At 39.8% G+C, this 22,843-nt stretch overlaps 2 protein-coding genes across 2 annotated transcripts; one reads left to right on the plus strand and one right to left on the minus strand.

Annotated features, from left to right (window-relative positions):
- The first annotated feature begins 878 nt into the window (after window positions 1–878).
- Window positions 879–7,051, plus strand: lysmd2 (LysM, putative peptidoglycan-binding, domain containing 2). The gene is made up of 3 exons (XM_053322571.1): window positions 879–1,317; window positions 2,928–3,274; window positions 6,307–7,051. The coding sequence occupies exons 1-3, from the start codon at window positions 1,072–1,074 to the stop codon at window positions 6,356–6,358; spliced, it is 645 nt and encodes a 214-aa protein (XP_053178546.1). The 5' UTR covers window positions 879–1,071; the 3' UTR covers window positions 6,359–7,051.
- A 187-nt stretch (window positions 7,052–7,238) lies between these two features.
- Window positions 7,239–21,081, minus strand: scg3 (secretogranin III). The gene is made up of 12 exons (XM_053322604.1): window positions 20,668–21,081; window positions 19,766–19,818; window positions 19,569–19,611; window positions 19,144–19,368; window positions 17,256–17,398; window positions 16,754–16,912; window positions 16,441–16,675; window positions 15,964–16,080; window positions 12,700–12,783; window positions 12,232–12,342; window positions 10,388–10,477; window positions 7,239–8,057 (listed from the first exon to the last, which is right to left on the minus strand). Exons 1-12 carry the CDS (start codon window positions 20,768–20,770, stop codon window positions 7,939–7,941), a joined length of 1,482 nt encoding a protein of 493 aa, XP_053178579.1. The 5' UTR covers window positions 20,771–21,081; the 3' UTR covers window positions 7,239–7,938.
- Between the last annotated feature and the right edge of the window lie 1,762 nt (window positions 21,082–22,843).

Consider the following 22,843-nt stretch of genomic DNA (forward strand, 5'->3'; position numbering starts at 1 on the left):
AAGAGAAGTGACCATATTACACTAATCCGTGCTGCCCTTCACTGGTTACCTGATTAAGATGTTACTGCTTGTTTTTAAAACACTGAATGGTCAGGCTCCTGCTTGCCAATGCCTATAAGCCTGTTGCTGCCCGAGACCCTCCAGCAGGGCCCTGCTAATGGATCCGAAATCTGGACATGTGGGGAATGGGCCTTTGCTGCTCAGGCCCCTCAGCTATGGAACTCCCTGCTTGGGGGTCTCAGGCAGGCAAACTCATCTTTTAGCCTAAATCTTGTCTAAAGACTGGCTTTTACTTAACTGTTGGTATTTGTTGTATTATTTAATTAGTGTATTGTCTATATTTCTGCGTTGGATCATTTACTTGCACTGCGTTTGTTTTTATTGCAAAGCACTTTGTAATTCTGTTTTGAAAGGTGCTAAATTAAGTATTATTATTATTATTATTTTTATTATCATCCTACACTTTTCACGTTTCTAACAAACAAAATTTCATGAAGTTTCTGAAGTAAGCGAGTCTTGCGAAGTCTGCATCTCTCTTTAATTCCTCCATGCTTTCAATGCACGTTACATTTATTTATAAGCCGATCTTTACCGCTCCGATATGGCGACTCCCTACACACATAGCGGCGACGTCGGCTACAGCAGCGGCCAATGAGGTACTCATTACAGCGTGAAGACCCGCCCTACTCTGTCTCTTATTGGCTAGTATCCGTTGCTTCTGTTGGTTCGATTGGTTATGTTCACGATCAGAGCCAATAAGATGACGAGAGGGGCGGGTCTTCGCAGAATGCGGGTGGGGAAAGAAAATAACACTTCCTCGACCGTTCTTGCCTGCACGCACTGACGCTCTGTACGCGGCTACGTTAACGTAACGGATCTATGACAAAAAGCGAGCTGAGGGGTTAGTGGTCCCCGAAACATGTCTCCTGTCCCCTCAGCTGTCAGGCTCAACATGACCGGGGATGGGAATCTCCCTGCTGCATAAATCAGAGGTAACCCTCGTTGCAGCGAGTCCGGTGGAGCGTTAAAAACACACAGAGGAGATCGGGCTCTTTATTTATTCACGAGAAGATGGCGGAGTTCTCGCCCGTCCTGCCGATGCGGGATGGAGGAGGACGTTTGGGCCAGCCCATCTTCCCTCGGTCCAGGTCCGGTTCCGAGTCAGAGAGCGAGTTGTCCCAGAGCTTGGCCCGGACCAAGATCCGCTCCTACGGAAGCACAGCCAGCGTCACGGCCTCTCTGGGGGAGAAATACATCGAGCATCGGGTTACAGACAGTGATACCCTGCAAGGGATTGCTCTCAAATACGGTGTCACGGTAAGGTTGTCCCAAACGGCCACTGCTGTGTTAGTTTGAGTTGTGATGTTCTCCCTGACAAGATGAAAGGATGAGGGTGTAAAAATCCGAGTCATGCAGTCTACCACTTTTTTCATCAGATAAACACAAAATCACGCCTGTTAACCATCAATCATGTGTTGGGGCATCTATTGATCTGATCCCCATTTAGAGTCAATACATGCACCAAAAATAAACTTGAGCTCTGAAGAAATGTGGTTGCAGCATCTTGGAGGCATACTGGAGGAAGTTTAGAGCAAACACATTAAAGGATATGTTTGGAATGTTTTTTCCAAGTCTGTCTGGAGCTCAGATGAACACTGACAATATAAGAGTTGTGTGCAAAAGTACATTAAAGAGTTTATTTAAATCTAGTGTGAAGATTCAAGTCATAATCTTCAGTCCCAAATTTCCCGTTTTTTGTTGGAAAACTGAATTAGCTTACTAAAAAAATAAGAGTTTAACTGTGGAAGATATCCACTTTATTTGACTAACTCAGACAGCCAAAGCTTAATTTTTATTTTCAAATACATTTTCTCAAAACGAGGCCTGTGGATTTAACAGTTAGTATAAACCGGAGGGACATGTTTCAGTGTTCATACGGGCACCTGATGATGTTTTAAAGATTGACAGATAAAAAGTTGTCCTTTAAGTCTGTTTCTATTCTTCACTTTATCATGTGCCTATAAGGCCGTCCTTCCTTATTCAACTTTCATTTCAGATTTTCCAGTCATGCATGCCATTTCATGAAGCTTTCAAAGTCAAAGCAGTTCAGACAGTTTAGTGACATGTCAACAGTTTGTCACTTCTACTTGTACACTCAACTTTCCACAGCTGGATTACCAACAAGGCAAAGTGGCAACTGCACCTGGGGGCCCGAGACAGTCAGACATCTTGGGCCCCCAGAGGCTGTATGTTTCAATTGTACGTACATAATTTCATTAACTGCACCATTAAAGTGCAATATCTACTTACTTTATTAAACACTGGTTATTTGCCTGCCTTCCACTCCAGCTTCACAATATTACTTTTCCTTTACTTGCATGGAATCAAAAAGATTTAAGCACTGACTGTCAGATGGACATAATAACAGAAACACCTCATATTTGTCACTTAAAGTCAAAAGAAAGTCCAACAGTTAAATGACATATACCTTTTTTGGTCACATCACTTGGCATAGTGTGTACCTATTTAACAATATATGCCCAAACCACTCCCAAAAAAAATCAATTTCTGTACATTCTTGTGTCAAAATCAATCATGATTTCTTTGTGTTGAACAAAATATGATGTGTTCTTATGTAAGCTTCAACTGACTAATTTCAACCAATGATATAATGACATCCACTCATCAATCAAGCTTAAACTTTTAGCAACACAATGATAAGGTTCATTATTACACGCCCATCTTTTAACATTGAAATCAAATTCCTGTTTTTCTATAATGTTTCACTGGACAACGTTACAATGCAGAAGTTAGATACTTCCATAATGATAGATTGTGGACACAGAGCTAAAACAGCTATGATAGTAGTCATGGTGGAGAAGCTGCTTTTAACACTGTCCTTTTTTGCTGTCACCCTCATATACCAGATGGAGCAAATCAAGAGAGCCAACAAGCTGTTTAGCAACGACTGCATCTTTCTAAAGAACAGCCTCAGCATCCCCGTGGTGTCGGAGAAGCGATACATATTTAACGGACTGTCTCTGGAGTCTCCTGACGGGGACGGCGAAGCAGCGTGCCAGGAGACAGATACAACCTGTGTTATGTTGCAGGACATCGAGGGACCTTCGCCACCCCCTTCCCCACCCCCTGAGGACTCCAAAGCCCCCCAGCCCCAACCAGAGGAGCTCTCAGCCAAAGACTTCTTACATAGACTGGACTTGCAAATCAAACAGTCAAAGCAGGCAGCTCGCAGACTGAAAGAAGAGGAAGTAAGGTGAGGTGCAGAACAAGCCCACGTCAAGCCGCTGCTTGTTTCCTGCATGTATGAATGCCACACACATTATTTCAAACCACACTGCAAGAGCTCGGGCGCAGTCATTTTCTTTATGAATTTATTTAACAAAATTGAAATAAGTCGTCGGGTCCTGTTCTTCCCTCCTGGTCCAATCAGCCTTGTGCTTATGATATATGCTGAGTCATCTTTCTGCCTGCCAGACTATGAATTAGTGTGATTATATGGGTCTTCTGTGCGTGCTTGCTGACAACACCTCTTTTCCCAAGAGCAGACAATCTTATCACGTAGACGTACATAATCTTAGCCTTGAAGTGCTCGAAAGGAAATTGGGCACAGTAGTGTGGGTCGAGTGTCTAAAGCTCGATCCAGGGGAACAGACACGAAATGCAGGGAAGTGAAAATGTTCTCACAGAAGCAGGATGGATCGAAGACAAGAATCAGGGTTTGGCAGATGGCCTCCACTAGTCAGATGCCACAGTAATGCAACAGTCAGGTATTTAGCAGGAGATTGAGCTTGCTGAATCAGGCCTGAACATATTTTCCCGAGACTGCATGTTGAGACAGAGAACGCTCTCATGGCTGCTCAGTAGTCGGGTAGTTATGGATGCCTGGCATGCACACAGTCGTGGAGAAACAGGTCTCTCTGGTACTATCAGTGGTATCAGGACTGAGACACACTGCAATAGTCTACTCTACAAACACTTGAGGCTCTCTCAAGGTTTTTTGCTCACATTATTGTGTTTTTCAAAATGGGCACAGACCCTCCCACAGTTAGCTGTTACGTTAATCTTGTTGCCGTCGTTTTCAGGGTCAAGCAACACAGGGGAACATTACCTCACTTCTTTGGCTGCAGTACTGGCATCAGCTGCCCATTATATCTGATTTCTGTTATCTCTGGTGTGGGTGGGAGCGTGCAAAATCATTTTCAAGATTTTAAGTTTCTCCCTAAAAAGACTCACATTAGTCATCTAGTGTACCATTATACCATATATCCCTGTAATTTGACTAATTTTTATATGAAATACTGCTAAATTGTGTCTGTCAGCGTATCAAGACATCACACTATTGTTTTTCCTATTTGTGAGGCCTTGAGTAAAGGTGCCAGACAGAGTTCTCATTTCATCTTTAAGTGTTTGCCCATCAGCTGAAGCAAAGCCGTGTTTGTGTTAAGCGCTGCCTCTGACTCTAACCACATCAGAGGGTGGCCTGTGGAGCTGCAGTATGTGTTTTGACAAACAGAGACTCACTCCGTTTTTTCCACACTGAGCAAACAGACCGCGCGTCTGTTTGGTTTCCTACCAGGTATGAAAAAAACCCACAAACCTCTTACGCAAAACTGAAGGGAATAAACTGATTGATGCATGATGTCCTCGAGAACAAATATATCTTCATATAATCTATAAATACACTAGTTTGATCTTAGTTGCTATGGTATTACTATAAATGTACAGTGTTAACAATTTACATGGCAGATTTATCACTTACTAAATCAACTCTGTGTATGTCTCTGACTTGTTTTTAGATACGAAGACTTCGCTTACTAATATATAGTCATATATCAACTGTAGGTTATTTGTATAACAGTACAGGAAGTACAAAGTGCTTCAACTAACAAACATAACTTGTGGTTATGACAAATTACCTTCATAATTCTACGCGTCATAAAAAGTTTATAGTAAAAGTAGAGTTACATTTGGAAAAAGTTAATATCAGGCATCAAACTAAACATTTCAGTATTACAATTGTAAAGATTATAGAAAAGTCTTTAAAAAAACTTAATTAAAAATGTAATTTCAAAAGTAGCTTAAAAACAAGACGAGAGTGTGATCTCATGGAGCAGGAGAGGTCCTCACAGCAACCATCACGTCACTTGTTGACCCTGTAAACCACTCTTAGGATGTGAATTCAAGTCTTTATCTTTGTTTCATTGTTATAGTAAACAGGTTTAAAATCTAATGGCAAAAGAAACCGAGATCCAACCAGTGGTCCTCAGTCAAACTTTAAAGACCCCTTCCAGAAATGAGATATAAAAGTACTACTCTTTGAATGATTTTGATCAGTTGTGTCTGATATGGTTTTTACCTTTTTTAAAGAAACCCTAACCCTAACCCTAACCCTACAAATATATTTGCAAAATCTACGCACATATGTTTTCATGTCCTAAGTTAAACTGCTGGATTCAAGATGTCACCCATTTGTGATGTCACAAAACAAGCTTGTATGTGCACGTTATTAAACTCAAATTTTAGGTGAGCACAGAGAAACTTTCCCTGTTCAGCAGATGAACAGCTAAATGAAGGAACAATAACCTAAATACATTTTTGAGTAGAGGGAGGTTTTAATATCCATACATACAACTTCTTCAGCTGTGATTATAAAGAGTCAAGCAAACTAAGTTAAGACAAGTTTATCTTCCACTGCATCCCTGCAAGAAATGACCAAGTTTGGAATTTCTTCTTCTTCTTCTTCTTCTTAGTTTAAAAGATTGATCCTGCCTCACCTCCAACTGTGTTTTTGTCAGAAGTCTAATGTTTACACAGTCAAAGAAAATCATCCACCCTGTAGCAACTTTTCCTGGAAAGCTATTGATTTCATTCTTTCCATATTTCATCGCTTAATTAACTCTCCCAACTTACAATGACGTCATTACATATTTTTGACATGTATATCAATAATTTTTAAAAAGCAAAAGTTTTGTACTCAGTGAGAGAAGTACCTTTCCTAAAATTGTGGCTGGCTAAAAAGTAAAACTTTCTAATGGAGCCCTTGACATTAATATGTGGTGCTAGGAGGCCATTTCCTGGCCAGGTGAGCCCTCGGCTGTGACCGAGAACAATACGGCTGTTTGATTAACTTCATCCATTATTCACACACCTGGACTCTGTGGAGACCAGTTAGACAGAGAGAGAAAGGGACGGATGGAGTTGTGTGTGTGCAGTAGTTTTAAAATGTGTTTCCAGTGTTGTAAATTAAACAAATTAAAAGTTGTATGTCTTTTCCTTCATTTGCAGAAGCAGCGAGGAGAGCTACACGGCCCCCACGACGTCATACCAGGAGATCTAAAGGAGGAGTGTGTTTACCTGGAGCCCTGTCTGTCTCAGATGCACAAACACATACACACAAACACTCGTCACACCACAACCTCATGCTTTATTCTTTACCTGTTTGCTTTTACCAAACAAATGTTGAACAAATGTGTCATGTTTGCCTTTTTATTTATTGATATGCAATTATTATGATGTATATGATTGTTCTTGTTTTGTAACAGTTTAACTGGGAGACTTACAGTGCAGAGGATCATCTTATATCCTAGCACACGTGCCCATCAATTCATCATATGCTTGTGAAGCTGCTGTATAAAACCCACCTGCTGCATATGTACACACACACACACACACACACACACATACACGGCATTAAGCAATTCCAGAAGGATTAGCTTGTTAGCCTTGCTAACCGCTTCTGATTTTCTAAATCCCCTCCTAGAATAGTATCAATGGAAAGTATATTCAGGCCTTCCTCATCAGTGTTTACCCTGTATGAGCACACCCCAAACAGGAGCGGTGGATGGACTCAAGCCTTTCAAACACGTTCCGTTTGCCTCATCGAAGCGTTTTAAGTTAGGAACAGAAGGGACTTCTCTATTTTTGAAGTGTGAATGCATTATTTATGTGTGTGGAGAACTGTCTTCACAGCCGTTTTATTGTGCTTCTGAATTATGTTGGTTTTATTTGGGGAGAATAAAAATGTATTTAAACCAAGACATGATGATGTTGAGTGTTTTCATCATAATGGTGCAGGTTCTCGTGAGCATGTGGCTGTTGAGTTTTTCAGCACTGCTTCATCACAGTTAGTTACACAGGTAAAGAAAAGGCAATGTTTTAATTGCTTTTACACTTTAGGAAAAAAAATCACAGATATTTACATTTAAAAATACTTCATCTTGTGTCTCTAAAGAGATGAGAGGTTTAACTCACAGAGATGTGCAGAGAAAAATGATTCATTCATCGCCCCCTAGTGGGCCCCAGGAGAATTACAGAAGAACAGAACAAAACGAATACCGAGGGCACTGACATGATACACAACAAATATATTTTTGGTCAAATGAAAAGCAGGGATACATTAAGATCTCACATAAACACCGGAAAAAGAAATATAATAGGCTAGGACAGGTTACACATAATGAGTACAATTTGATATATGTGTAAATTGTTGCAAAAAACATACTGAAAACAGTAGTTGATGACAAAGCTACAGCATCATACTCGCATAACATTAATTTCCCACAAGGGTGAAGATGGAGTAAATGCTATTATTTAGTTGGATGTATCAGTCAGTTACATAAAATTCTCTCAATAATATTCTATTACTCTGTAATCTTGACGTGCAAATATGATCAGTTAGGAATGATTTTACGGTTTTGTTGATAGTGTTGTTAAATCCCTTCTCTTGATATGTTTGGGGGGCATATGGGTGATTAAAAGGATTCCTCTAAGCAGGTAGTTTGGAATACATAGTATATACTTTACCATGCCATGGGAAATAACAAAGAAAATTAGGGTTCTGTTGTAGATCTTATTGTCAGATTCAGTCCTGTGTTTTAGGCCAGAGTTTGGCTGGAGGATGGATGATGGATGATGGCGTTACAGGCTGCTGTAGATCCTTTTGATGGTGTCACCTTCGCCCTTAGCGATGATGCCCTTCTCAATGTAGGAGTCGACCTGCTGGTCCATGAAGTCCTTCAGTTTGGACAGGTCATAATCTAGAAAGGCAGACAGAGCAAAGAACGGGTTTATAATCTGGAACTCAGAGAGGAAGATCGTGACAGTGTGGTGGTTTACAGGAAAGATCAGACATCAAAGTCTTATCCCGAAGCAGTATCATCTTAACACAAGACACCCAAACAAGCCATAATCTGGTACGGTAGTTCATTATCAAGGAGGATTAAGGTCAGCTTTAGCATGTCTGTCGCAGAAAATAACATGTACAAGTATTAAATAAGGAGGTCAAAAGATCACTGACTGAAACACAAGTTACACTTCCTACAGTGACATTATAATCATACTTTTTTGTCAAGCACAGTTTGTATTCACCTTGCTCCAGACAAATCATTGCCTTTTAACATAGTGCCATAAGGCCACAGTATGATGTGGCTATATTTAGAGATAAAACATCTAACCCTGTATTATCAGTCATGGTAACAAATGAGTTTCAAAATGAGCAAACAGCTGCCGCACCACTTGTCCTTGCGCTGAATGACTGATGAAGAGGGAACAGAAGGGCAGATTACAGCCAGGAAATCACAGTAACATTTCCAGCAACAGCAATTTATTGAGTTGCTTCAATGTACAGTTGCTGCAACACAGTTTGCCAGTGACAAACATGACGTGTGACGGATTAACAGAATGTGATTAGAGACAGCACCGATTCTCTCTGTCTTGACTATGAGAAGCCAAGAGCCAGAACCAGGATGACGCCTTTCTGTCCATCTGCTCCTCTGGCTAATCTGTGTAGTGTGTAGGCGTAAACATAGAACACACACACACAAGTATGCACACATTTACACACAAACAGCCTGCTGAGATTGTCCTAATGGGTGCTTCTGGTAGAGTAAACACAATAAATGGCCTGTCGCCCACTCTGTTTCTATGACACTGTTTTTTTGGTTGAAAAGGCTTTTGTTCTCCGCCTGCTATACTTTTACAGAAGAGAACATGCAGACGGAGAAATGTAATGTGGTACACAGTGTGCAGGATAAGTGGGAACTGATGGTGTATCATTTTAGCCACTGAGAGTCCCACCATGGGAAAATTGGGTGATTTGAGGGCACCTTCTGACTCTCTGAGTGTGTTCAGTCTGAGCTTGTCTGTCTCTTCTTCCCAGATCACTGACAGGCAGGCAGGGAGGCCTCTTCTGTCCCAGACAACCACTGTGCACACTAGAATGCTAATGAAGTGTCCCATATAGAGGCAGGTCAGAGATGAGCACCGAACAAAACATCCCTGCTGCTCCGGCCCCTCTGCTCTGGACTCGCCGGCTCTGCAAGCTCAGCGTCAGGCATTTAAAACGTTCTTTCTTTCTTTGGTTTTTTAAGATGGATGCTGGAATCTGGGTCAAACTTTTTTTAAAGATCTGCAACTCCTCTGTCCTCAGTGGCTGAATCATGTATTGATTGGCTCGGATTAGATCAGGTCAGTGAACATCAACTGTACATATAAATATCACCCAGCTAGAGTTTTTTTTTCATCCCAGAAGCCCTACTGTGATGATCACCACTGCAAGGATGGCCTGAATAGTGAGAACTCATTAACATTTCATTCTCTGCTGCTTAATTAAACACCATTGGGCATTGATTTTAGTCCGTGGAGAACCCAATAGCAGTGTGTTTTTGTGTGTTAGACTTTAATAGTTTTTTACAGCTCTGCAGACTGGTGCAGTTTCAGCTTTGAATGCTGCTTCTTTATGAACACTGACAGTTAACAGTGTTAGTAAGGCAAAGATACACTCACAAACATCTGCCATATATCATGAGAAAAGAGCAGAGCTTGATGACAAGGATGCTATGGCCTTTGCATGGTGTTTTTGTGCCGTTGCAATAGAAGTGCTAATTTTATACCAGGTTCAATATCTTAAAAAAAGTAGGTTAATATCTCCTTTTTACTCACTCTCACATGTGTGCAAATGAACACACGCCTAACTGTACAAACACACATCATAAATGTTGTGGAACAGGTAGGAGGGAATAAATGAATAGACCTTTTTTGTCTCTGAACAAGGCAGCTGTATCATGAGTAATTAGGACAGGCTCATTAAGAATGATCCATATTTATGAGATCAGGAGTGAAGCATCTATCCCAGTATCCCACACTCATTTTAATTGCAAATTCAAGCTAACAAAAGAGGCCTCAAATTTTTTTGTTCCTCAGTGTGTCGTCTTAGACCTCTCTGTGATCCCCCACAGTTTACTGAGGACACGAGGTTAATAAAAGAGGATGTTTTCTTGTTCTAGCTCTTACAGCTAAAGCAAAGATTAGATAGGGGACATCTATTAGACCTATAAAATGGAAATATTAATGAAGGAGTGTGTCTCACCATCTTTGCCTTCTTCTTTGTTGTGTTTCTTCAGCCATTCAATGTTCTTCCTGATGGCTTCCAGATAGGTCTCTGATTTGCCAGGCTGATCTGAAGTTTAAAGAATGAAAAAGCAGACATGAGAACGCTCCAATGTTATGTATAAGAAAACAAAATAATTTTTCTTTACTTCTTATGTAGCACATTAGTACTCAGAGGAGGCTAATTTCTACTAAAAAGTAAAATGGTGCTGTCTTACACATATTAATAATTTACATCACATTGTTTCCCTAAAGCAAGACTTTTGATTCATGTTTTAAATTTCTGTAGCAATGGGAACACGCTGGCAGCCACAATTGTACTTTCATATTGAACTAACAGCACAATAGGACTCTGGGCCTGGTCCTGAGTTCACATGCAGAAAACTAAGGAAATGTGTTTTTAGTTTGAGTTCAGTAGCAATTAAGTAAAAGAGGAAGGGAAAAAGTATTGGAAATGAAAAATATCAGGAAAAGATTGGAAAGACTTCCTAAGTGGAAACTTTAAGACATAATCAAAATCCTGGAGGGAATTTGCTTGGAAAGTGAGCATAAGATATTTTATAATGCATTGTAAGTATGGGAAATGTCTCATTAGTAGAGACCAGTTGCTGGAGAGGATGTGGAGATTAAGTATGTTAATTATAAACACATATTTCTAGGAAGAGGATGAGAAAACCATAAAGTATACTTATGAAACTAAAAAGCTATTGAGTATTCATTCTCTAGGAAAGATACAATCGGCTGACATATTGAAGCCATGAAGCAAGTGAGAAGGACGTGGAAACAGCCAAATTCACCAAAACTAAATTCATGGCTCTCAACAATAGATCAGATTCTGGATGTGGGAAGATTAACTCTTACAATCAGAGATCACCATAAAATAACATTTCAATCTAGCCCATGATTTGCAGTAAACAGGTGCCCCTCCCAATGTCAACTCTAAAGCCCCCTCTCCTACCCCACCACATCCCTCCTTTTCTTTCTTTGGTTTGGTTGTGTTTGTGTCTCTTGATCATTGTCTGTTATTTATATGTCGGTAACTTTGCTATTAAATATTAAAAAAAGAGATTAAAATTGAAGCCAGCTACCAATCAAGAATAGATAAGAATTTTGCTTGATTAATAACATATGCCATATGTCCATAAATATTACATTATGTAACTCAGCGCAGACTGTAAACATATACATAACACAGATTTTAGTTCACATTACTCAGGATTTACTTCATTTCCTGCTGGAATAAATGTCCAGAGGGTAATCCTGCTCTATGTTTCATTTTGTTTTTCCTTTTGTATGTGTGTGTGTGTGTGTTTGTGTGTGTGTGCGTGCGTGCGTGCGTGTGGATTAGGCTGACGAGTGGGTAGAGGACAGTGCGCAGAGTCAGAAAATAATGGCAGCTGTGAGAGGCTTTCCTGTAAGTGTTATTGGACTGGCCTAGTTCAGGGACAAACAGGAACTTGGCTATGATTGGCCTGGACAGTATTGTTATTGATCAAAAGTGCTGGGTCCGAAATGGCAGTCGCATTCAGACTAATTTAGAAGACTGTTTACTGAAGTAGAGAGAAGATGAAGATTTTTTTGCGTCATAGAATTGATGTAAATTTGCATATTTGAGAATAATAATATTTGAGAATTCTGAATTTATTTGAAATGTGACACAAAACAAAACAATAAAATCATAATGAAAAGGAAAAAAAGAAAAAAGAGCACATATTTCATCATTTTTAAGGAGCTATATGGTGAATATGTATGAATCTTTTATCTCATGATCAAATGTCTAAACAGATGTTTCCTCTGGTCATCAGGTTTAGTTTGTGGACTGACTGGTCTCAGTTGAGGGCTGCTCCTCCTTGGTTGAGTCTTTCAGGTTTTCATATTCCTTCTGCATCTTGGCGGCCTCGGCCTTGGTGTTGTCATCCTCATCCAAGAGTTTTCCTAGAGGGAGGAAACAGCACAGGGATAAAAATGTTAAACTATTTCAAGAGACTGAATCAATAATGTGAGAAATTTGAGCTCAGTTGTAGGTGGAGATATTTAAAGGTACATTTAATCCAACCACATCTCTACTCAAAAGGTTTGTGTTTTTATGGCCTGAGAAATGTATCCCAATAACTGGTTGGGGAGGTTAAGGGGAGCAAACTAATCCTCATGAAGACAAAAATGAGAATATATAATAAAATATAATAAAAAAAATGTTATTCCTTTAGATAGAACCATAGGGAAAACATACTGTAAAAAAATTATTCTGACCAACAAAGTTTATGCTTTTCTGAACATGTTTGACTTGTTTACCGTTGGATCCCGCGAAGTCAGGAGGTCCAAGAGACTTGCCCAGCTTGTTCTTGGTCTGCAGGGCGATCATTGCATCCAGGTTTTCTGCAGGTGGGCGAGACAGGCCAAATATGAATTTAGATTTAGTCAGTGTTGTGTCATCAGTTCACTCTACAGACGATGAACGAAAAGCCTCTTAACCGCCTGAAAGCCCCTTGCTTTTCCTGTGTGACTCAGAGCATTATTATCATTAGAAAAGGGTTTCATCCAATTAATGTGCATGATGATAGTGATAAACAAAATCTTTTTTTCGTCCTCTTTCATTTACAATAATTTATTTATGAACTGCCCACTGAATTTTGGCAAAAAATGATACAGTATCACAACAGCCTTTGTAGGGATTATTTTTCCATTCATTTAAACAAGTAAGTATTTTTTTTACCCCTAGATTCACGTGACCCTCAACCCTCAAAGTTTATAGCATCACTGATTTAACAGTGCACCAAAGAGTTTAATTATAAAAACATTTATCTGAGGAGTTGAGAATGATACATGAATGAAAAAGGTGTAAAATGATCTTAATAACTGCATGTAATCCTCTATACCAAGTTCACTTCACACTATTGAAGTGTGAATGTATTTGTTTCTACAGAGAAGTTGACACTTATTGAATGAGACTCAATTGGAGTCAGTGAATTTTTGGAGCTAATATCTAGTGACATTGCACTTTAAGGTAATTCCGCACTGGCTGACTGAGAGGATAAAAGAATATGACTTCATGTGGGAGGAGAGAGCTCATAGAAATCTAAATGTTTTACAGCTTTGTGTCTAGATCCTGAAGGAATTTTGTACTGTGACAAAAGATATGATATGTGAAAGATGAAGGCTTCACTCCATAACTGCGTATCAAAAGAGCCTTACAATCTCCATACTCATCACTCATGTTCACTCCAGCCTCCTGTTCCTTCTTATTATCTAACCATCTCACTTTCCCTTGTGCTTTCTCTGTGTATTCATGCCGCCCCCTCCCACCTGTAGCTGAGTGGAAGCCCATTATTTCATCCTCTCCCTCTGCCCACACACACACACACACACAAACAAACACACAACCTTTACCTCCCCCACTCTCTTCCTCTGCATCTCTCTTTCTCTCTCTCTCTCGCTATCTTAGAGCTGATATCACGCTTAGGCACATTATCTTTGACTGACAGCTGTGTGTATTTAGTTGTGTACCTGTCTGACTCATCACATCTGGGGGACGGAAGTGGTGGGGGTGGAGGGGGGGAATATGTTGCTAGGCAATGGTGAGATTCTGTCCTGTTATCCCCTCGCAACTTATACCACATAAGGCCAAGGGGTTGCCAAGGAAACTCATCTCATCTTGTGAAATGGTATATGCCTGTTATGTTGTAGTGTGTAACGTCAGCAGCAGTCATTTGATATGCTGTGTGAGCACAACGGCCAGCTGCTGCTTAGGGGTCATCTGAGGGAGTATTGATTAGGCCAGTTATACTCTTAATACTGATCACAGTTCTTATAGTAGGTTATAAGCATTGTTGTTAACTCATTATAATTAGCTAAATATGTATGCTTCTGCTCTTTGTTAAGACTAATTAGTTTCAACAGAAAATTAATGTGTTAAAATTATAATTTTAAAATTATGTATAATATTAAAATTCATAATTAAATTAATTATTTAGGTCATTTATCAAGAAAAAATGGCAAACATGTTCTATTTCCAGCTTTTAAAATATGGTTATCTGCTGTTTTCCACTGTTTCATCTCACTGTAAATAGCATCTCTTTTGGTTTTGGACTGTTAGTCCCACAAAATAGGCAATTTGAAGGTGTCAGTTTGAGCCCAGGAACCTTGTGATGGGAACTTTTTTTTTTTTCCATCATCGGCATCATGATCATTTTACATTTTCTGATGTCTTGATGATGTTTTATTGACTGAATGATGAAGATATAATTAAATATTAATAGATAATGAAATTAATCTTACAACCCTAGTTAAGACCACTGTCACACACACACACACACACACACACACACACACACACACAAAAAAAAATCCTCTTTCTTGTATAGCATTTCTGTTTTCTCTGTCTGGCACTGAGTGTCACTTGATACAGAGAGAGGGGATGTTGGGTCGGGGGCTTCCTTAGGCTTACAGAAAGAGATGACATCTGTCCCTTACAGGTGGCTGACCTTTCCACTGGGTATTGACATGATGGCCAACCATGAAAAGCAGCCTGGTTATGGGAGGCCCCTGACACTAATCTGTCTGTGCAGGCTTCACACGCCACTGCACCAGCTGATGACGGACATTAACTCGGCTGAACACACACAGAAAACAAGGAAAAAGCCCTCATAACACTTATTAACCAGCTAATGCAACCAAAGGATTTAAACTTAAAATGTCAATCTACCATCTATCTGTAAGCAACACATACTAGTGCAGTGCAATATAGTTGGAATCAATATTAAGAAGAACATTTCACAGTATGAATATATGCTGATATGTATGCAAAATCATAGAAGTTAGTCTTCATAGCAATCGACTATGTTCCATCATAAAACATTTAATCAGCAAAGCTATTCATGTGTAGAATAAAACCCTGAATAACTACAGTATGATATAATCATCATGACACCACTGAAAGTAGATACAAATGATAAAAAGTATGAAAATGAATAATAATGGATAATGGTAGCACTTCATAAAAAGATGCTCTTTATAAAGGGGTTTCAAAGTGTAACTAATGGCTTAATTAATGACACATGAATTATTTACAGATCAGTTAGAAGCTGTTAATTAAAGCTCAGGAAAGGCATTAACCTTTAACCTGTTTAAACCTTCTATTTAATAGGTTTCTCACTTCCTAAGACGCCATCAAGTCTGCACTTATACATGTTATTAAGTCATTAATAAAGAGTTTGGAAGTGTAAATGTTAACAAGCTGTTAATACATGGATTTTTAATCAAGAAAATGGACAAAATCCTTAAAACCTGGCAGCCCAAACATTTTTGACTGATTTAAATGATTTGTTACACATTAATAATTTTTTTACAACTTATTCATCCTTTATAAAGACTGACATACTAGAAAATGGTACCATATAATTGACTTATCACCTACTCTCACAACATCATGTTAATTATTTTTAATTTAATGAGGTCTTCAAGGACTTTGTAATCTTTGATGTGATATGAAGTCTCAACTTCAAGCACTTGATGTTCCCGACTATAAATAAACACTGCTGCTGTACTGTCATGTCTTACCCAGATAGGACACTCCCTCCTCAGGTGTGATGGTGCCGTACTTCACCATCATCTTCACAAAGTCAATCAGCGTCTTCATGATGGTAATCAGTGTCTCTCTCTCTTGCGTGTCTTCATCTGCAACATCAAACCAGAGGACTCATTCAAAACCAACATCTAGCATCAATGTCTTAGCACCTCTAAGTGGTTGCCATGGTGTTAATGGTACTGCATGGTGTTTGACTGTGGGGTTCATGATAATGGGATTATAAATAATTAGTGATGTGTGCGCGCTTTTCATCCGCACTTCCTAGGAAGGTATGTCATGGGAAACAAAGGCGGGCAAAACAAGCACTGACTCATCTTTGAGAACAATATTGCCATGACAACAACAGTTCTCTAGCCTTGTTCTTGATCTAAAGAACTACCATCTTTGGGGAGAAAAAATGAGATCAAGAGTTTTAAGATGTCACAGTAACGTTGCGTTTGTGTTTTTACCCGAGTTAAGGCTTCTGAGCAGGTGGTAAAAGTTTGGGAAGTACTGCAGGTCCTGGAGCCCGTCGTCTGGGCTCACTTCATTGCCCTCCTCAGTGTCTTTGTCCCAGGTGTTGTCTGCTGTGTCATCTCTATCTTCCTCTGCATCCCTGTCTACCTCATCCTCAACCTCATCAGCGAATCCTTCCTCTTCCTCCTCGTCATCATTGTAGCGGCGATTGGGCTGCTCCCATGTATCCTGGAAAGTAGTTTTTGTCATTATTGCTATTATAACATCAATATCATAACTATTATTATGCTTCTTTGCAAGTTTTACCACATTTGCGTCAGAGTCCTGGTCATCCTCCTGTCCTCTGGTTTCTTGGTCATTGTTGTCAGTGTCCTCAACCTCATTGTTCTTTGCATTTTTGGTGATGAGATCCTGGAGAGCCTCAGCTACCTGGTACTCCAGAGTGTCCGCCTGGCTATCTGTAATCTACAGAAAGACAAACAGAAAAACTAAGAACAAATGTGCTGTAAAATGTGGCAGACAGAACAACATGTACCTTCTAAATTTCTATCTATCATAATAATGATCACTGCCACTGAGAGATCCATTTCATTCTCACCACCTAGCGACTTATTGAGAGACAAAAAGGTAATTCACCACTGAAACAGATTTCTTTCTCAAGGAACAAAGCACATTTGACACATATTTCCCTCCCTCCAAGTGAAGGAAATGAAGAGAATACACAAAGAGCAAGCTCCTGTTGAGAAAATGTCATGCCGCATACTGTGTCAAATCGAAAGCCATATGAGGATACAAGCTCACAACCTACCAGCCCCAGTTTGAGCAGCTTGGAAACAATCCTGTCAAACACTCCTCTGTCGTCCTCCTCGTAAATTTTGTTTGCAATCTTCTGGACAATATCCTCTGCTGTCAGCGGAGTGCCATCCACCTGACGGAAGCTCTCTGGGTCATCTGAGAGGAGAAGACACATATGTTATCCAATTTGAACCTTTTAAAGATGCTTATTATCTGTGTACTGGTATAAAGTAGATGTTTCTTCTTTAATTTCCAATCATATTTGGATGTTTGGGCCTCACTGGGCTGATTGAGGTGTTTGACACTAAAAGGCTGTTTTTGCATTAATCTTCTGAAGAAGGAACGTTTTTTCTTTCTTCCCCTTAAAGTTTAAAGTGGATACCTACAAGCAGAATTTGTGTCTTCAGAGCCAGTATACAACTTACACAGGCCTCCATGGCACATAAACTGATTAACTTTACAGTGAAATAGAAGACATCTTGTATCCAGTAGTTAAATGTGTTAAATTGTCAATATTTTCCTATTGATCAATTCTGAGTTGTTTAATGAGGGCAAAGGAGTAGATGTAATTATATGGATATGGAATATAGCTGAACGTTCCACGAAGTGGAAAAAACACATCAGACATACTTTATTATTCCAAAAGAGAATTTCTTATGTGTCCTAAAACATGTTGGGAGGGGTCTTTAATATGTCTGACTGATTATACTTTTGTAGTTATGTCACACTGACAGTCCTCTCGAATATTTCAGGAAAACTAACTTAACTTCTGTATTGAACAATTTACACATTTGTAGGAGCTTTTATTGTTTTTCTTCTTTCGCCATTGTCTCCTTATTAGTTTCCTACTTCTTCTCTGTCTCTCTATTGTGTCATATCTCAGATAAAAGGCAAAATTCATTCAAAAACATCTCCTCTCCTCTTCTCATACTCAATAAATCCATATCTGCAGTATATATAGTTACAACTTGACTCTGACAATCCCCGCTGCTTTCCAAGGTCCACACATAATAGAAAACGAGAATACTTTTGCCTGTATTGGCAGGTTGAGTCATCAGAGATGTACCTTCAAACACCAAGCCTATTTCTGTCACACTCCAGGAAATAAGAAATGAAATCCAGACTGCGCTTGCCAAATTTAGATGAAGCGTAACCTGACAAGCTGCTTGTCATTGCTGGGCCGAACACATCAATCGATGAAGTGTAGCACTCAGCGCTTTGTGTCTGACTCACCTCATAGACTCTGCTTTATGCTGATGACTGGAGTGGATATCAAATTATATGCATATACAGTGAAATGTGCGCTGATCTGATGAAATCCGCATTGAATAAAGCTGACATCAGCACAAAACACAATTTTAAAACAATATAATTGTCAATTCGGAGCATTGGAGACAAATGCTTTTTATGTGATTTTTCTTGAGACAAATTCTGAACATTCAGAGACTCGTATAGAGTGATACTGCAATCTTTATCAATGTAATTTTAAGATGTGTATCAAATAAGGGCAGTAGAAAATCTAAGACATGTATTTACAAGTATCCTGTAAATAGTTAAAAGGTGTTTTGCTGCTTCAGTAGCCCAGCATCAGCTTTTACAAGTGTGTCTGAGAGGGAGAGGGGATAATCTTTCTTTCTTGCATGCACACGTTCTCTCTTGACTCTGTCTTTCTGTCTCTGCTTATCCCCATCACATGCACGTGTTTTCTCTGCCTACTCTTCCTTAAAATGTCTGCCTGGTGGCCAGTCAGAGAGACAGCGTCACGCAGCATGAGGCCTGCCCTCAGCAGAGAGGGCAAAGGTCGCACCAGCAGACAGACTCAGAGCCAACAACCTCACTTTGCACCCTTACAAGCAATGGGACCTGTTAGTATATGATGCTTTTGTGGCAGGTGCGTGTACCCCGGTACTTGCCATAATCCATCCCGTTCTTGGTGGAGTCGTAGTCCTCAGCCAGACGGCGGCTCTTGGTAGAGTCTGATTCATCTGGGATGTACTGATCCGCCTTGACTGGCACCTCAGTGGTCTCCTTTGATTTCTGGCTGTCAGCCAGTGACTTCAGCACGGTGGAGTCATCACGGTCCTGCTTTGACTCTGTGTCCTTGGAACCAGTGGGACGCTGGCTCTCTGAACAGCAGCAAAAACAAAACCATCAAAGTGAGGAAATACAAGCAGTGGAGATGACTCTCATCTCACAGCAGTGTGGTTTTTAATAAGTATTATTACAGCAGAGATGAAGCCTGTTTTACTGGAAGTGCTGCAACACAAACCCACTCGGCAGACGGAAATAAAGTCATTGATTGATTGGCAATAGGGTTTCCACTTACCAGCTGACTGTACTGCAGCCTTCACATTGTCCACCTCAGCAATCTGCAGAAATGATGAACATGAGTCAAATAATTTCCACTGAGGATATTAGCTGATTAATAATGTTTACTGTGCTAATAACTAGGTTGTTTGACAAGTGACCATAAAGCTTAATTTGGCCGGATATTGGATGGGAGATGAAGACGGAGGAGTTTACCTGCTCTTGTAGTGGTTTTTCTTCTGTCAGCTGTCTATTGTACACAGTTTTATCTGTAATAGGAACAAAAAAATCAATTATGAAACTGGAAACTCAAAGAAGACTTTATTGATAATAAGGAGACCCAGACTGTGTAGATTACAGATGTAAATTACATGGAGTAAACAAATCTTAATCTTTGTCTATTCAGCTTTACAGGCAAATGTCATTACATTACACTTTTTTACATTTCGTTTTATTGAATTGTTTTTTTTCATCATGATTTCAAATGTTTTTTTTTCTCTTTCATACTTTATGTGATCGTTCCTGCTCTCCCATGTCACCACCGCAGAGGCAGAGCTTAATCGGATTATCAAACAAAAGATTAAACTGCGGCGAAAATAGACCTCAAGCGCCCTTAACCGACGACTAGGCGTCTAAACTGGAGCTGAACTTTAAAGGCTTCTGCTTTTTGCTGTCATTTTTCAACAGGTTTGCAGCTGCATGTGAATGACACCTCAAGAAGCAGCTACAGTATATCATAAATCATTTAAAAAGCTGAGCAGAAACAGTCAATCATTTTTTTAACAATATCCCTTTAACTGCATATGTGTATGTGTGTGTCTACTATTCAACGTGGCCTATTTTTGTTTACATTTTCTCAGATATTACTACATCTTTAATGTGATTATTAGGTAAGATGACAGATAATGAGCTTATGGTTATCCTGTGGTGCTTTTTCTTTTTTTTCTTTTTGAGCCATCAGCCATGTGTGCTGAAAGTTTTATGACCTTATTGCACTTTAAGACGATTTTAAAATCTCCTTTCTAATCACCAAATGTCTCCACTAACTGTTTAAGAAGTACCCTTGACTTATAGCATGCAGTATTCCTCTTAAGAAATGTATTACAACGACTACTCACCATCCGATGAGGCTGTAGGTGTGGGGAAGGCAGATATCTGGCTCACTACATTCAGGGCTAGAAGATGGAAAAGGATGAAGAGGCCAGTGTATTTTGACGCCATCCTGAAATAAGTTGTCTCGGTGCGTCCAGGAGGAAGATATCTCCTGGGTGTCTTCTGCCCGTAGTCTTGTCCACCCCCTCCAGGAGCAAAGTGCTGAATGTGTGGACAGCTCCGCTCCGGCTGCTGGTGCTGAAACTGCCGCGGAGGCTGCGCCCTGGCTACCCGCTCTGTCTAAAGCACCCGGCGGGGAGGGGCTGACCAAATCTCCGTGTTTGCACTGGAGCTGTTGACGAGCCGCGGTGCTGAAACCAGGTCACCTCTGTATAATTATAACCAGATAAGCAGTGAGGCTCTTCAAGCCCCGTGTGAGATACAGCATCACCTGCCAGGTAAGTAATAGAGCGTACTACAACAGGACCTGCCCCCTCTGCCTTTACAGGGGAGGAGGAGGGGGAGAGGGAGGAGGAAGAAGAGGAAGAGGAGAACACTGTAAAAAGTGTCCATTTTACCAAGACATATCAATTCATAGCCTTTCAAAAGCTTATGCCATTTCATGTTTTTTATGTTTATAGCAATATACCAGTAGGATTACTTTTTGTCTAGTGACTTAAGATGATAACATTAAATAAAGAAAAATAAATAAATAAAAAATGTCTTAATAAGTCTTACCTCAAAATCCTTGTTTAGAGAAAAAAATCCTAGAACAATTGAGACTGCATTGGCTGGGGCGAAAATTGCTGTTGTAAAAATTGCATCATTAAAATCCTTTATCTTTACTTTCTGACTTTTTTTTGAAGTTGAGTGTTTTTTTGCAGCGTGCAAACTGCAGGGACGCCCATAACGTGCGTCACTCACAACCTGCGTCATGGTTGTAGATCTTCCACTGTCCGGTCAATAGCAACCGTGATTAAAACGGCAAACAATTAGACACATAAACAAAGGGTAGATATATTAGTCCGGTTTTTATGACCACTTTGCTTTCATAAGCTCAGCATACTGCTAATCAGATGTAGGGCTGCACGACACTTACGGATGTTTCTGCAGGTGTTATTGGGTTTCTATTGCCTATTCAGTCCCAACGCTCACAATAAAACGATAAATGTCCAATTTTACTTATTAGACTTCAGTAAGAGAGAGAGAGAGAGAGAGAGAGAGAGAGAGAGAGAGAGAGAGAGAGAGAGAGAGAGAGAGAGAGAGTGAAAAGACTGCTGTTCTTATATTTTCAAAAGGCTTCCCTTAAATCTCTCTGAAAATAGAAAACTCATTGTGGAAAAAGCTTGTGAGTTGCAGCACCTCCCTTCTAATATCTCTCTGTTTGAAAAGCAGAGTGGGGGACTTCATCACAGCAAGCTGTCAGGATGCAACAAGCAAGTCATTAGTAGCATTAAGACATGATTTGGATGATGTGCCATGTCACTGCTAATCCTCTTGCTTATAAAAGCCTTATGTCTGAGATTAAAATGCACCCTGGTCAGAGATTGGATAATTCCTATCTCAGAGGAGTCATTTGACAACCCACATTTTGTTTGTGATTATGACAAGAAATTTAAATTAATTCTTCAATTTAGGACTTTTCCCTCTGGTATCAGAGCAAATATAGCTATGATTAAGAGCTTTTCACCACACAGTAGAGGGATGGTTTGTTTGCTTTCAGCCTGTTAAAATTTAGTTTCATTGTTGGCTGGCAGTCCCTACCTTTAGGTCCATACAATAGAATACAATACAATAATGATGTTATGCTGTACCATTTTATATCATGTAATACCCCTCTCTTGACATGTCATGATAGGAAAAGCATTGACGTTACTGATAACACGAATGATGATTCTACTCTATACAAGCAGCATGCACAATACGAACCCCCAACGCTAAAGCAGGTAAATGGAATAAATGCCTTCAAGAAAAAATGTCCAATACAGTATGAATGCACACCCACATAGCCTTTTTTGATTTGTCTGTTAACCAATAAGAACGCTGCTGAGTAACAGATGCAGCAAAACTAACAGGAAAATGAAGCAAGTAAATAAAGCTCAGTTTGTACACACCCAAACAATTCTGAGAAGAGGTCTGATCAAGCAGCATGTGAAAACAGCTGTGTTTGCTGCAACAGTTAGTGGATTAGCGTCATCATCT

This window comes from Scomber japonicus, chromosome 1, assembly GCF_027409825.1.
Source record: "Scomber japonicus isolate fScoJap1 chromosome 1, fScoJap1.pri, whole genome shotgun sequence".
Classification (NCBI taxonomy): domain Eukaryota; kingdom Metazoa; phylum Chordata; class Actinopteri; order Scombriformes; family Scombridae; genus Scomber; species Scomber japonicus.

Coding starts and splice junctions, on each gene's coding strand:
- lysmd2 (XM_053322571.1), top strand. CDS start 1,072: ATGGCGGAGTTCTCGCCCGTCCTGCCGATGCGGGATGGAGGAGGACGT. Junction 1,318..2,927: donor CTCTCAAATACGGTGTCACG/GTAAGGTTGTCC, acceptor CTCATATACCAG/ATGGAGCAAATCAAGAGAGC. Junction 3,275..6,306: donor CTGAAAGAAGAGGAAGTAAG/GTGAGGTGCAGA, acceptor CTTCATTTGCAG/AAGCAGCGAGGAGAGCTACA.
- scg3 (XM_053322604.1), bottom strand. CDS start 20,770: ATGGCGTCAAAATACACTGGCCTCTTCATCCTTTTCCATCTTCTAGCC. Junction 19,819..20,667: donor ACCTACAGCCTCATCGGATG/GTGAGTAGTCGT, acceptor TTCCTATTACAG/ATAAAACTGTGTACAATAGA. Junction 19,612..19,765: donor AAAAACCACTACAAGAGCAG/GTAAACTCCTCC, acceptor TCATTTCTGCAG/ATTGCTGAGGTGGACAATGT.